Source organism: Squalius cephalus, assembly GCF_949319135.1.
Source record: "Squalius cephalus genome assembly, chromosome: 1".
Taxonomy (NCBI): domain Eukaryota; kingdom Metazoa; phylum Chordata; class Actinopteri; order Cypriniformes; family Leuciscidae; genus Squalius; species Squalius cephalus.
This window is the reverse complement of record NC_137122.1, coordinates 40,775,558-40,788,366: the sequence shown is the minus strand read 5'-3', so window position 1 is coordinate 40,788,366 and position 12,809 is coordinate 40,775,558. Positions and strand designations below refer to the sequence as shown.

Sequence of the window (12,809 nt, the reverse complement as noted above, 5' to 3'; positions counted from 1 at the left end):
AAGAAGTGATGCGCAATGTATATTATGAGAAAATTAAAGTGTTTTTTTACCTTGGATGTATGTAAACCTGTTGTAGTTCACCTCCAAAACAAAATTAGGAACATTTAAAATAGCATAATAGGGGCACTTTAAAAGAGAAGAGAAAGAGATTCTCATATTGTTTGTTGTACAAACTCTACACAAATTCATCTGTCAATTGTTAGAAGCTAGACAAATTAGGCAGATGGAGAGGATAGATTCTGTGACATGTCCTCACGCTGAAAAACCACGAACAAACAATGAAAAAAAAACAACAACAACAGCTATGAATCATTGGCTGCAGACAGAAACCATCGATCAAATGAAATATGACCCTGGTCGAACTCGAACCTAGGTTCCCGTGAGCACAGCTCCTTACACACCACCAGTAACCTGCTCCTTTCTATGCCACTGTTCTGAAAGATTTACATTTTCCAAATTACAGAAAAGCAAAAAGATGAAAGGAGATAAATTGTCCATCAGAGACATAAATTCTCCAAGCACAGACACTACTTTTTACCTGTTGAAAACTGGCCTGAACCAGGTTCTCTGGGAAAAGGTTTCGGATCAGATCCAGAAAGGCATCCAGACTGCTGACCTCTTGGTTCTTGGGGGAAGAGGTGGCCTGACCAGATCTGAGTTTTGGGTTCCCAGGGTGTATGCCAAGCACCAGGATGACACCTAGAACAGCAGCAATTACTGTGGTGGACATGTAGTACACCATTGCTCTGGTGCCCATTCTTCCACTGGAGCGAGCATCCAGACCGGCCAGGCCTGCAAGCCAGGAAGAAGGAGAGAGAGAGAGATACTGCATCAACAAAGATAAACGGCTTATTTTCTTGTGCTGTAGACACTTAACAGCATTTAACAAGCAAAAAACAGAGCATGTGTTCATGGCCTAACCTGTAATGAGACTTGAGATGATGAGGGGCAGAATGAGCATCTTCAGCATTCTCATCAGTAGGTCTCCCGGAAAGGAAACCAGCATGAGACTGTTTGTGTCCAGATCAGGAACATAACGCAGCATCATTCCCATCACTGTGCCTGCTATAACACCTGTGAGAGTGTGGCAATTACACCGGTTATGTTCGGCCTGCTTATTAAAAGGTGTATGGATCATAGCATTGTAGAATTCTTGGTTTTTCACATGCACCACTGCATAACAGTCCTGCATCTGCAACATCTCAAACTACTGCTGTATAAACAGTGTCACTACATGGGGCCAAAACATTTTTGGTATTCTTTCTATTTTGGTATTTGTCTGTGGTTTGACAGATGACCACAGTTATGAAACCACAGACAAGGTTTATATGAATGCAAGTATAAGGAAATAATAGATGAAAGATAAAGATAAAGAAAGCCTGACTGGGACTAAGATTAAAGCATCATATCATACATTTTAAAGGGGTCATATAATGGTACATGCACTTTTACAAGTTGATTGTACTGAAATGTGTGTTGGCAGTGCCTGTACACAACCATCATAAAATGATAAAAATCTATCCAGTGTTTTTTTTTAAATCTCCTTATATGTTTGACCCTCTCTGAAATCAAGCCATTCGATTTTGTGACGTCACAAAATCGACGCCCCTCCCACGATTGGTGATTGACAGCAGCGTTTCAACACAGACCCGCCCTCGCTCGTGAGCGAGCTGTCTGTCATCATAGTCCGCACGTCATTGTTGATACCCTCACTGGAGCGCTGTCTATGAGCAGAATGGCGTCTGTGATTGTGTTCTTCGGTGTAATAAGGAACACAGCAGTCATTTTGATGTTCCTAAATCCGAACCGTTGAAGACACAGTTGCTGAGTTTTGTTTTTGAAGGGATATGCCCCAAGGATTGAAGCGGGGATTCCCTCACGGGGATTCCCCACGATCAACCATGCTTTCATGTTTGCGGGAATCATTTCACACCAGACAGCTTTACAAACGAGAAAAAACGGATCGGTACCAACGAGTTCCTGCTGAACCTCTAGAAGTGAGTGTAATGTTTTATTAACCTTTATATTAATATTTATATTAATCTTTGCAAATTTGCAAACCTTGCTGCACGCTTCAGATGAATGTCTAAGCCAGGTTTACACTCAGGGTACATTACAGCATGTTTTATGTACGACGTTCTCAATATAATTCATAATCCCACGTTTATAATGAACAACGCATTATGGTTATTGTGTTATTATTTCAAACGGTGTACGCACAGAACAGAGGGGCGGGGTGAGCAAAGCTCATTATCATTTAAAGACACATGCACTTAAACGGCGTGCTGAAACCAGAGCTGTTTTTGACCAGGTAAAATGAGTGTTTTCTTACAATACTAATGAGAATTTTTAATTAAAGTATATTACAAACTTTTAATTTAGACCATAAAGAATCATATTAGCTTGTACAAAAATGGCATTATATGACCCCTTTAAAAAATAAACAACTTATAAGTTTTTGGACCCACTTATACGTTTTGGGTCCACTTATAAGTTTTTGGGCCAAAAATAACAATGTTTTAGTTTTTTTATTATCCTCTTTCAAGCTGCTGTGCATTTAATAAACGCCCCTTTCACGTATGAAATAATCTTATCTCTTCCCGTATATTATCAACAGTGTTTAGCAATAATACAGTGTCTCCTGCTTATCACCTCACTGTGACTTGATTGGCTTTATGACCTAACCGGCAAACTCCTCTGAACTTCCAAGGAAGGAGACACACACACACGTTTTAAGTTGTATACAAACACTCCCACACATTCATGTACACACACGCACACACACACGCACCTATAATAGTGAGGGCAAGGAGCAGGTTGCGTGAAAACCAGCCGCATTGTTGGTGTGTGGAGTCTTTTAATTCTGCTTGCACTCCATCGTCCATCTGCAATGCTGCACTTGTCTGGTTGTCCAAATGCTTATTCGTCATTCTATCTGCAAGAGTCAAGAGAAATAAAGGGAGAAATGCCAAGGTAAATAAACAATGATGATCATTTAAACATCCTACTCTTCACTCTATGTCTCCAGTGAACTCAGGCCGTCATGCAAGGGGTCAGGGGGTCAAGGTTTTGCTGGTTAGCATGGCCCAGTTAGACTTAGCCTCTACTAGTTGATGCCATAATTACACAATTCGACTGCAAAAATGTCTTGGGTTATGAATGTAATCAAACGAATGTTCCCTGAGAAGAGGAACAAGACACTGCGTCCTGGGATGCAAATGGGGAATGCCGGTGTCTAAACAGAACAATAACATTGGTCGGAGACAGCCTATGACGTCACTACTGGTGCGACCCAGACGGACCGGCCATCGGGCAGCTTAGCTCAGGGCCTGGTATTCAAAGAACACATTAAAGGGAATATGGCCAAGGATAAAAATATATCCTGCCTGTCACTACAGGGACACACCCCTGATGAGTGGAGGTCTCATGAGAGGAGACCTAACAACACTCAGGGGAGCTCTAAGAGTAGAGGCCTCAGCAAGACGACTCTCTAAAGCGAGAGGAGGCCTACCTACGTTCTACACTAAGGACTACTAACTAAGGAGGCTCAAAAAAGCCTGACATCTTGATACTGCTATCTAGCCAGAGCCCTGGGTGCGGAATCCTCAGTAGGAGGACTCTCTAAAGCGAGAGGAAGCCTAGCAAGGCCCACCTTGAAGACCGTTAACCAGGGAGGCTCAAAAAAGAGCCTACAACCCAGTGCACTGCCTCCACGGAGCTCTCAGAGCGGAGGCTTCAGCATAATTACCCTCTTTAGAGAGAGGAAGCCTAACTATGTTCTATGCTAAAAGACTACCAAACCAAGAAGGCTCACAGAGAGCCACACAACTTGGACATGTTATCTAATGAGGAGCTCTGGGGAGCGGAGGTCTCAGCATAACGACTCTCTAAATCGAGAGAAAACCTAACAATAATTCCCTAAGTGTGGTTCCGCCAAGGAGACTCACAGAGAGACACACAATCCGGCACGACCACCTCAACTGGAGGGAGGCTCTATGAAGGGAGGCCTCAGCATAACGACTCTCTAAAACAAGAGGAAGACTAGCTATGTTCTATGCAAAGGGCTGCTTACCAAAGAGGCTCAGAAAAGAGCCTAACAACTAAATACTGCTATCCAGGCAGAGCCCTAGGGAGCAGAGGCCTCAGCAGGACGACTCTCTGACGTGAGAGGAGACCTAACAACAAAAAATGGCTTTCTAGGCAAGAGGAGGCCTAACTATGTTCTATGCTATGACTGCTTATCAAGGAGGCACAAAAAGGGTCTTGAAGGCTGCGCCTTCGCCTCTCTGAACTTCCCGACCACCGTCTCAACAGATGTGCGGAAGAGTTTAGAGGGTGAAACCGGCGCAGAGGAAACAGTTTCTCCCCGATGTCTGCCAGGTTCACCCAGAGATGCCTCTCCGTAGCCACCATTGCCGCCATTAATCTGCTGACAACGGCAGCAGTTTACTTGGTGGCATGGAGGGCAAGATCTGTAGTGCAGCGCAGTTCTGCTACCGCCTCAGGGGGGAGCCCCTGATCCCGGTTCAGGTCTTTCAGCAGATCGGCCTGGTAAGCCTGCAACACAGTTATTGTGCGAAGGGCAGCTCCGGCCTGACCCGCTGCCGCATATGCTCTGCCGTTCAAACATGACGTCACACGCAGCAGTTTGGTCAGCAGAGTGGGAACCTTCAAAGTCGATGCCTCCCCCAGCGAGAGATAGCTGGCCAGCATCATGAGAGCCGGACGATTATGACCAGATAGATATCGCTCGTCTAACCTGCTGCGAGCGAGCTCACATCTCTAACATCGCCATGGCAGATATAATCATATAATGTGGAGCAGGACATAACCTCCAGTTACTCATCGTACACTGGGCAGGCAAAGAGACATTCATTCAGAGATGTCATCGTCCTCAACAGCCAAATCCTACTCTTCTTGGCTTGAAACCAAGAGCGCACTCGCTACCATTTCAGAGGATGTGAGCAATAACACAACGTCATCCAACAGCTTGCACTCGTCAGCTACCGAAGAATGAGAAAGATCTGTATCTTTCTCGAATTCCTCGGCAAGCTCCATCTGCGAGCCCCAGAATCTCGGTTTCCTCCTCGCCTCAGCTGCAGCAGGTCCTGATCCACGATTGTCCCAATTCCCTTGAGAAAAGGGACAAACAAGAGCAGAGTTTCTTCATTGATGAACTCTCATAATGCTCATATTCAGACCCCTCAAGGACTGAGCGAGCAAGCTCCTCACCCAAGCAAATCAGGCACAGATCGTATGTATCATCAGTTGTCAGTAGTACTGACACAGATGTATGCACTTCCTGAAAGATTTCGCTGCCATAAATGTCTTCAACATGTCACAAACAAATGGCTCCTGAAGACAAGAAAGAGGATAATGTGTACTACAGCCCCCTTCTATTCTATGGTCACACCAGTAGTGACGTCATAGGCTGTCGCCGGCCAATGTCATTGTCGTGCTTTGACACGACGTCGTGACAACGGTCAAGCCGGAGGCATTTCCCATCAGCGTCCTAGGACGCAGAGTGAATTTAGCAATTTTTGCAACATGAACAATACCATTCAAAAGTTTGAGTCAAATGATTCAATTGGATCAAACATACAGTAAAAATAGTAATATTGTAAAATATAAATTTTTCTCAAAAAACATTTTTCATTATTATCAATGTTGAAAACAGTTTTGCTACAAAATATTTTTGTGGAAACCATGATCATTTTTTTTCGTCATTCTTTGTTGATTTGAACGTTTAAAAGAACACCATTTATTTTAAAAGTAAACCTTTTGTATCAAGATGTAAAAGTCTTTACTGTCACTTTTAATCAATATAATGGTAGAGTGTGTTAAAAATATTTTGTTGCACATATGGTATACCAGTAATGGAGGACTCTCAAAAGCATGGAAATATACACAGTGCAAAGACGAATTACAAAGAAAAGTATCTTTCCCAATACCCCAAGCTCTCTTTCTATCAAGCTAATGAGCAGTGGTGGCAAAACAATTCACCACAATGACAACAAACTAGTTTGTGTATAAAAGTCGTATTAGAGATGTCTGAGACTGATACATTGTAGTTGTGGATGAGATTAACACCCTTACGAGGATGGATTAGCCACAAATGTTTCGCATCAGCAACATAGGTGAATATTACAGCTGGAGAGTGATAAGTTCATGAAATTGCATCTGAAAGCCTTGAATGACCCTCTGCTGTGTTTACGTGAGCATGCTGACACATAACAAACCATTATACCATAACTGGCCATTATTATTTTCATCTGTCGAGGTCTGTGCTCATGACACTGGAGGCCAATGTACTGCAAGGCCTCATTTGACTGTCAAACAGCTTATATGCTTTAAATTATTGATTTATGAACGACTATGACCAAGTCTTTGTAGTGACAATTTAAATTGCAAAAAGAAATAAACAACACTTAATTAAAAGCTTCCCAGGACATCTGCACCACACATCATGCCGCTTTTTCTCATCCGCATCAAGCAGTTGGCAATTCTGTGATCCGTATGATCATCCGAAACAGTCAAGCAAGAGATTTTCACCTCCTTATGTCATGCGCATCTTACTGCTGTTTTTCCTAAGGCTCCGCCTCTTTTTTAAAGAGAAATCGAATGATGCTGAAATGGAGGCCTTCTTCGTTTTGAAAGGCACAGAGATCACTGATCACTGATCACAAAGAAACAAAACCACAAAGCCTCAAAGGAAACATTATAACCCCCTTCCAATCTTTTAATCTTCTAAACTGCTACTTTTCAAGCATTCTCTTACACGCACATACAGTCACACCCACATACACAAACCTCAACATGGGAATAATACAAGTCCTGCTCCTTTACAAAACCATATGACTGCCAAGTGGGGCCAATAAACATTTTATCAACCTCGCCCCATTATAAACATCTGCATGAAACTGGACACTGATTTAAGTAAGATAAACTGGTTGAGTAATGAGACATATAGAATAAACACACATGTTGAGAAGAAAGAAGGAGCTGAAAGACAGAGTGACATTTATATTTGCGAACAACCATTAGTGAATTGCATCATCATGAAGAACAATGCTTGTCTCTTTTATCTTAAAATAATTAGATGAGAGAAATACTTACCCGAGTTCGCCGTCTTGGCCTTTTTGCCCATTTTGTCCTTGCTGTTTTTTGGTGCTGTGTGGTTCTTACTCTTTGACCTCCATTTCTCTTTCTTTTTCTGGATGTTCCCTGTCCTGTTCATCTGTTTGTTCTTCATCTCAGATTTAAACTAAAACAACAGTTGCTGCTCAGACATAAAGACGGATTGGCAGCATTGCTAAAATGTGTTTTTTGTTTTTTTTTTGGAGAGGGAGGGAGGACAGTCATTTGCCAAGTTTCAACTGCACACACATAATCCTCTGTGAAGCCTCATTTGAAGAGAGAGAGAGAGTGAGAAAGAGGCGCTTATGACCTGTGATTCTGCATCTCTTTTTACAATATCTCACAATTTCCCCTGAAGTCATGAGCTTAAACCAGTTTTCACGAAGGTCTTCATATTCAAACACAGGCAACAACATGCCAGAACTGCGCCTATAAAAATGAAGTGCTGCTACATTCTGCTAATCCCTTTTTTTGGAGGTAACAGGTTGTAACTGAATACATCATTTTCAGGTCACAGGTTCAAAAAGGCCAGGATGTTAATGAAACATTGCTGTGCAATGACAGTCAACAAGTAAATCACAAAGACTTCAGAAGAATAAAAAAAAAAAAAAAAAAAAAAAAAAAAAAACCCTGATGGCCTTTGCAATGATGTAGTAACACAAAGAAGCAATTATTCTTTCTTACAATGAAACATAATTTCTTGTGATCTTAAGCCATGTTGTAAGATCAGCTAGTGTCACAATGCATCCCTCCCCCAAAAGAGCATGTGACTGTTTTTCTTCTCCAGACTGATTTATGAATAACATTGTGAAAAGGATTGGCCAACTAAATATAAAAGTGTTGGCTGTCAGTCAGTAGATGACATTAAAGGGATAGTTCACTCACAATATCCCAAAATATTTTCTTTTGTATTACAACAAACAAGTAATACAGGTTTGGATCCACATGACGGTAAATGAGTAAATGAGTAATTCATCATTTTCATTTTGTAGTCAACTATCCTTTTAAAACATGCCATTTCATGCCTGAGATTAGAACTGATCCTAGAGATTTCTAATAAAGGTCATTGTGGCGTACAGAAACTACTGGTTGAGTTTCTATTATATATTTTGTGCAAACTGTAATTGGGATTATTCAACAATCAGTATTATATTCAGCTAAACGTGCATCCTTATTTGAGTGCACAGATGGAGTATGTAAGGGATATTATGCGATCAGAAAATTAGTGCAAAATTATAAAACCGACAGGCTAATCAGGCCCGACGCGGTGCATATCTATACATATATTTACTATAATCATTAAATAAATACATATGGAGATGAAATACTGATTTGTGTTTAAATTGTTTTATACTTATACATGCACAAAAATGGTTCTTTACAATATTCAAATCAATCAGCCTAGCAACAAGACAAACATTGCAACGATTTTACAGTAATATAAATACTGAAGTCCTCTCAGCTCTTACAATCGATTAGACCCAAGATGGTACGAAACAAGAAAGATCGAGTCCACAGTGAGAGACATGAAAGTCTGATATACTGCGTTGCCACGGTGAACACTGAATTCCACAACTGACCAATCAGAATGAAGCATTCCAAAGAGCTGTGTAAAAATTAAATGAACATTAATGCGTGTTAAGCAAGCATTCGGTGGATTTTAGAGGGGTCTGGATTTGTCTTTAATTGATTCAAATAATAGTTTTGGGGGTGCAAAGTGAAACTAAAGATCGAAGGGTTTGAAAACCCATAGCAACTCAGTGTTATAATTTCCAGTGAACAACATCAAAACCTTAATCACAAAGTCTCAACTTGCTGGTTGCTCTGCATCCCGAGGCAAGGACTATGTACTCTACACAGCATTAGACACCATTTATTTTCTCCACTTACTGACAATTGACGAACATTACCTGAGATCATTCTTCAAACAAGCAACCAAACAAATGCCCGAAGCTTAGCCTAGCCTAGCTAAGCTGCTGGACTTCAGCCATAACAAACAGAACAGGTTCGATTTACATTGGCAAGCTCTTTATGACAGAACAGGATGCTCAGGAATGGAATGGATGAAACGATTAGCCAGAGGCAAAACTACAGCTTACCAAAAAAAAAAAAAAAAAAACCCAATCTGGGTCGACCTCCTTTTAGATCACACTGAGTGGAAAGAAAAGATTCAGTCTGGGGTGTTAAACAGAGTGCCAGAGGATGTTTTTGAGATGGAGAGATAGGCCTATCATTTTCACTCCTTCAATCAGAAGACTTGAAGGCTTGGGGGAATCTCTTTAGAAAGCTAGCCAATAATCACAATAAGCTTTAAGAAGTGAGAAAGTGATTAGTGAGATGCAGCTAAACCTTGACCAAGCCTGGTTTAAGATGGTTTAGATAGTCTCAGTTGACAAGTGTCCAAAACCATTATTAATACCATCAAAACAAACCAGACTGGGACACCTGCTCTAACCACCTTAGGCTTTCAGCAGGTAAACTGGAGGAGATAAGAATGCTTTTCTTGTGGTTTGGCTGCCCTTATTTGCAGGAGCGTCAGTGACGGTGTGGAAAACAGCAATTTCAAACAAAACAGACAGCTATTATGCAACAATTATACTGTGAACAACCACATTTCTGTCACATTGCAGATAAATTATGTCCAATTAGTGGCTAAAGCTAAACAGGAGAACTATTGAAGAATACGAACTTCAAGATGACTGTTTCATGATACATTCTGTTTCTGTCTATATGTCTATATTTTATCACTCATTCAAAAATTATTTTTCTATAGATAAATATTTGAACATAGTATTAAACAAAAGAAATTCAAAGCAGGTGGGTTATTATGCTTTTTGTGAGGATGAGGGGGGAGTCATTGTTTTATATGGACGGCCAGAATCACCACTGATTTTGAGGGTTACCCACCATCAATGAATCACTAATACAAGGGTATATGTTCAGATGTCTGATTGTGTGGTCAGTGTGAGTGAGGATTATTTTCTGAGGTTGATTGGTGTGGGCTTTGCAAAGGGATAGAGATATAATCCTATAACTCCCTGCTTCAGTGAGAAAATAGAAGCAACACAGTGACGGACTGGACACCACAGTTGTCTTTCAACCTCACACATGAACTATGCAAACTACATCCAACCATGCATATAATCTCATTAACCAATAGCAAATATATTTCAGATTTATATTTAAGAAGATTTGCATTAAATGTATATATATATATATATATGATCAGTTGCATCATACATTCCCAACGGATCAAAACCTATGACCTACTGTGCTCTACTGTTTGAGCTACATGAATTATTTGTGTTGCAGATCATACTGTACTACATTCCAGTTATCCACTGCAATAAATTGCTCTCTTAATCAGTATTTTCAGCAATGGCAGATGTTTATATCCAAAGCATCTTACATTGCATTCAATGTATACATTTTATCCGTTCATGCATTCCCTGGGAATCAAACCTATGACCTTGGTGCGTACATCCCATGCTCTAGTCTACTGTTTGAGCTGCAGGAATACAAAACAGCCTTAAAATAATATCAATTCAACTGATAAGCAAAAGGTGAAGTTTAGATCATTTTTGATGATTCATTTTGTTGTTAGCTATCCCTTTAAAACATGCCATTTCATGCCTGAGATTAGAACTGATCCTAGTTAGATTTCTAATAAAGGTCACTGTGGCGTACAGAAACTACTGGTTGAGTTTCCATTATATATTTTGTGCAAAATGTAATTGGAATAATTCAACAATCTGTATTATATTTAGCTAAACTTGCATCATTATTTGAGTGCACAGATGGAGTATGTACGGGACAATATGGGATCAGAAAATTATTGCAAAATTATCAAACCGATAGGCTAATCAGGCCCGACGCAGAGCATATATCCAGCTTTACTATAATCATTAAATAAATAAATATAGAGATGAAATAGCAGAAATAAGAAAAAATATATAATTCTAGATATATTCTGTAAAACATAGTATGAAATATTTATTCTTAAGTATGATTTATCTTATTTTAAGGATGTTTAACTAGACAGAAGTATAAAAACATTGATTAAGAATTTGTTCTGCAGTCTGAATGCCAGAGTCCTAATACAAACATATTCACAGACACTTTTTCAAGACAACTTGCACATTATTTTCAAGCTATCCAATCTCATTCTTTTTTTCTTTTCAGAATATGATCATATACATCACAATATGTTTAGAAAACTGATGTAAAGTAATGAGAAGTAAGTACACAGTGAAGTAAGAACATGCAGGTATGTGTGTAAGTCCATCTGGGGGCTTATTCTTCTGCATGTGCAGACGACTTGTACGGGGTCATCTTTGCTTAACCACATCCGCACACACACGCACTTGCACACACCCTCCCCCCTTACCCCTACATCTCTGACTATAATCTGAGTGTATTAATCTGTTGTTTGAACTCCTTAAGCACAGACTGTGTATCACATCTGCTCGCCTCACCCTGCTAAAGCTTTGCTATTTATAAATCCCCAATTCCCCCTCTCTCTGTCTTTCTCTGTTTCTGTCCTGCAGGTTTTTCCCTAATCGAGCCCCGGAGGAACCCTCATTTTACCTTCCTAAATCCCTGTCAATCTGTCTTTAAGCTCCATGTCTGCAGAATCAACTCTTTCGTTATTTCATTTCTGAAGCCACAGAGGTCTCTACTCATTGTGATAAATCATCTCTCACCGATATATGACCCAAACTAGCGATCTATCCACGGCTGATTGACTCCTGTTTGAGAAGTGCCTCTAATGAAGCATAAGGACATTCACAATCTGCACTCTTGAAACCATCCATCATCATCTCTCTGACACTTCACACTACCTCTACACTCAGAGTATCCCAGACTTGGGCTATTTGTTAACTGATATGTGCTGTTAAGTTTGCAGCAATGACATCTACAATAACACCACTGACTAAGAGGAATTTAAAGGCAAAAGAAGAGACCATGCGCACTTCAACAATCATGGACGATCAATGATATAGTTATGTGCATGAACTCAGAAGACTTTATGTCCAATACATTGTTTGAGCATTTCAGAATATAACAAGCTGAATTAAATGAAGCATTGAGAACAAAAATATAAAGTTCTGTTATATTGAGAGGGCTAAGGACAAGTTTAAACAGAAACAAGAACAGTGATGTGCAGTTGTTCGTAGTCTTACCTGTTCTGTTGTGCCGTCTCCCATCCAACAAGATTGAGGCATTAGGAAAGAGACATGTGGAAAGAATGGACAGAGGGTGAGAAAGAGAGAGATGGAGTGAGAGTCACAGAAAATTCAGATTAATAAGAACGCTTTGATTCCCTGAGCCTGGCTTGCGCGCTCAGTCTCTCTCTCTCTCTCTCTCTCTCTCTCTCTCTCTCTGTGTCATTGTTCACAAACAAGATAGTCAAAATGCTTAGTGATGTTGTCAATAAAACACTGCACTCTGTTAGTATGTAAACTATGGCAACAGTTTGGATAGTTTGCTGTTCTGAAATCTGCACTTCTTCTGTATGCCATACATCCATTTCAAAAGTACAAATTTACATACGACTGTACGCGAATTATTGATTGAAAGAGACTAGATAGGATTCACAGTTACACTTTTACTAGTGGTCTGACAAAAAAACATTACAATATTATTGTGATATAGAAAAGAAAAAGAAATAC

At 40.2% G+C, this 12,809-nt stretch overlaps 1 protein-coding gene across 3 annotated transcripts in view; it reads right to left on the bottom strand.

Annotated features, from left to right (window-relative positions):
- Positions 1-12,809, bottom strand: part of slc1a9 (solute carrier family 1 member 9) — a 39,128-nt gene that overhangs the window by 13,948 nt on the left and 12,371 nt on the right. Inside the window, exons 1-4 of one of the 3 annotated variants that reach the window (XM_079863556.1) lie at positions 12,321-12,469; positions 2,792-2,935; positions 922-1,074; positions 539-792 (exon numbers count right to left, since the gene is read on the bottom strand). In XM_079863556.1, coding sequence (XP_079719682.1) covers positions 539-792; positions 922-1,074; positions 2,792-2,930 — 546 coding nt within the window. In that variant the 5' untranslated portion in view covers positions 2,931-2,935; positions 12,321-12,469. Of the gene's footprint in view, positions 1-538; positions 793-921; positions 1,075-2,791; positions 2,936-7,116; positions 7,405-12,320; positions 12,470-12,809 lie in introns of those variants that run through there. The other 2 variants (XM_079863555.1, XM_079863557.1) reach the window with 2 other exon arrangements.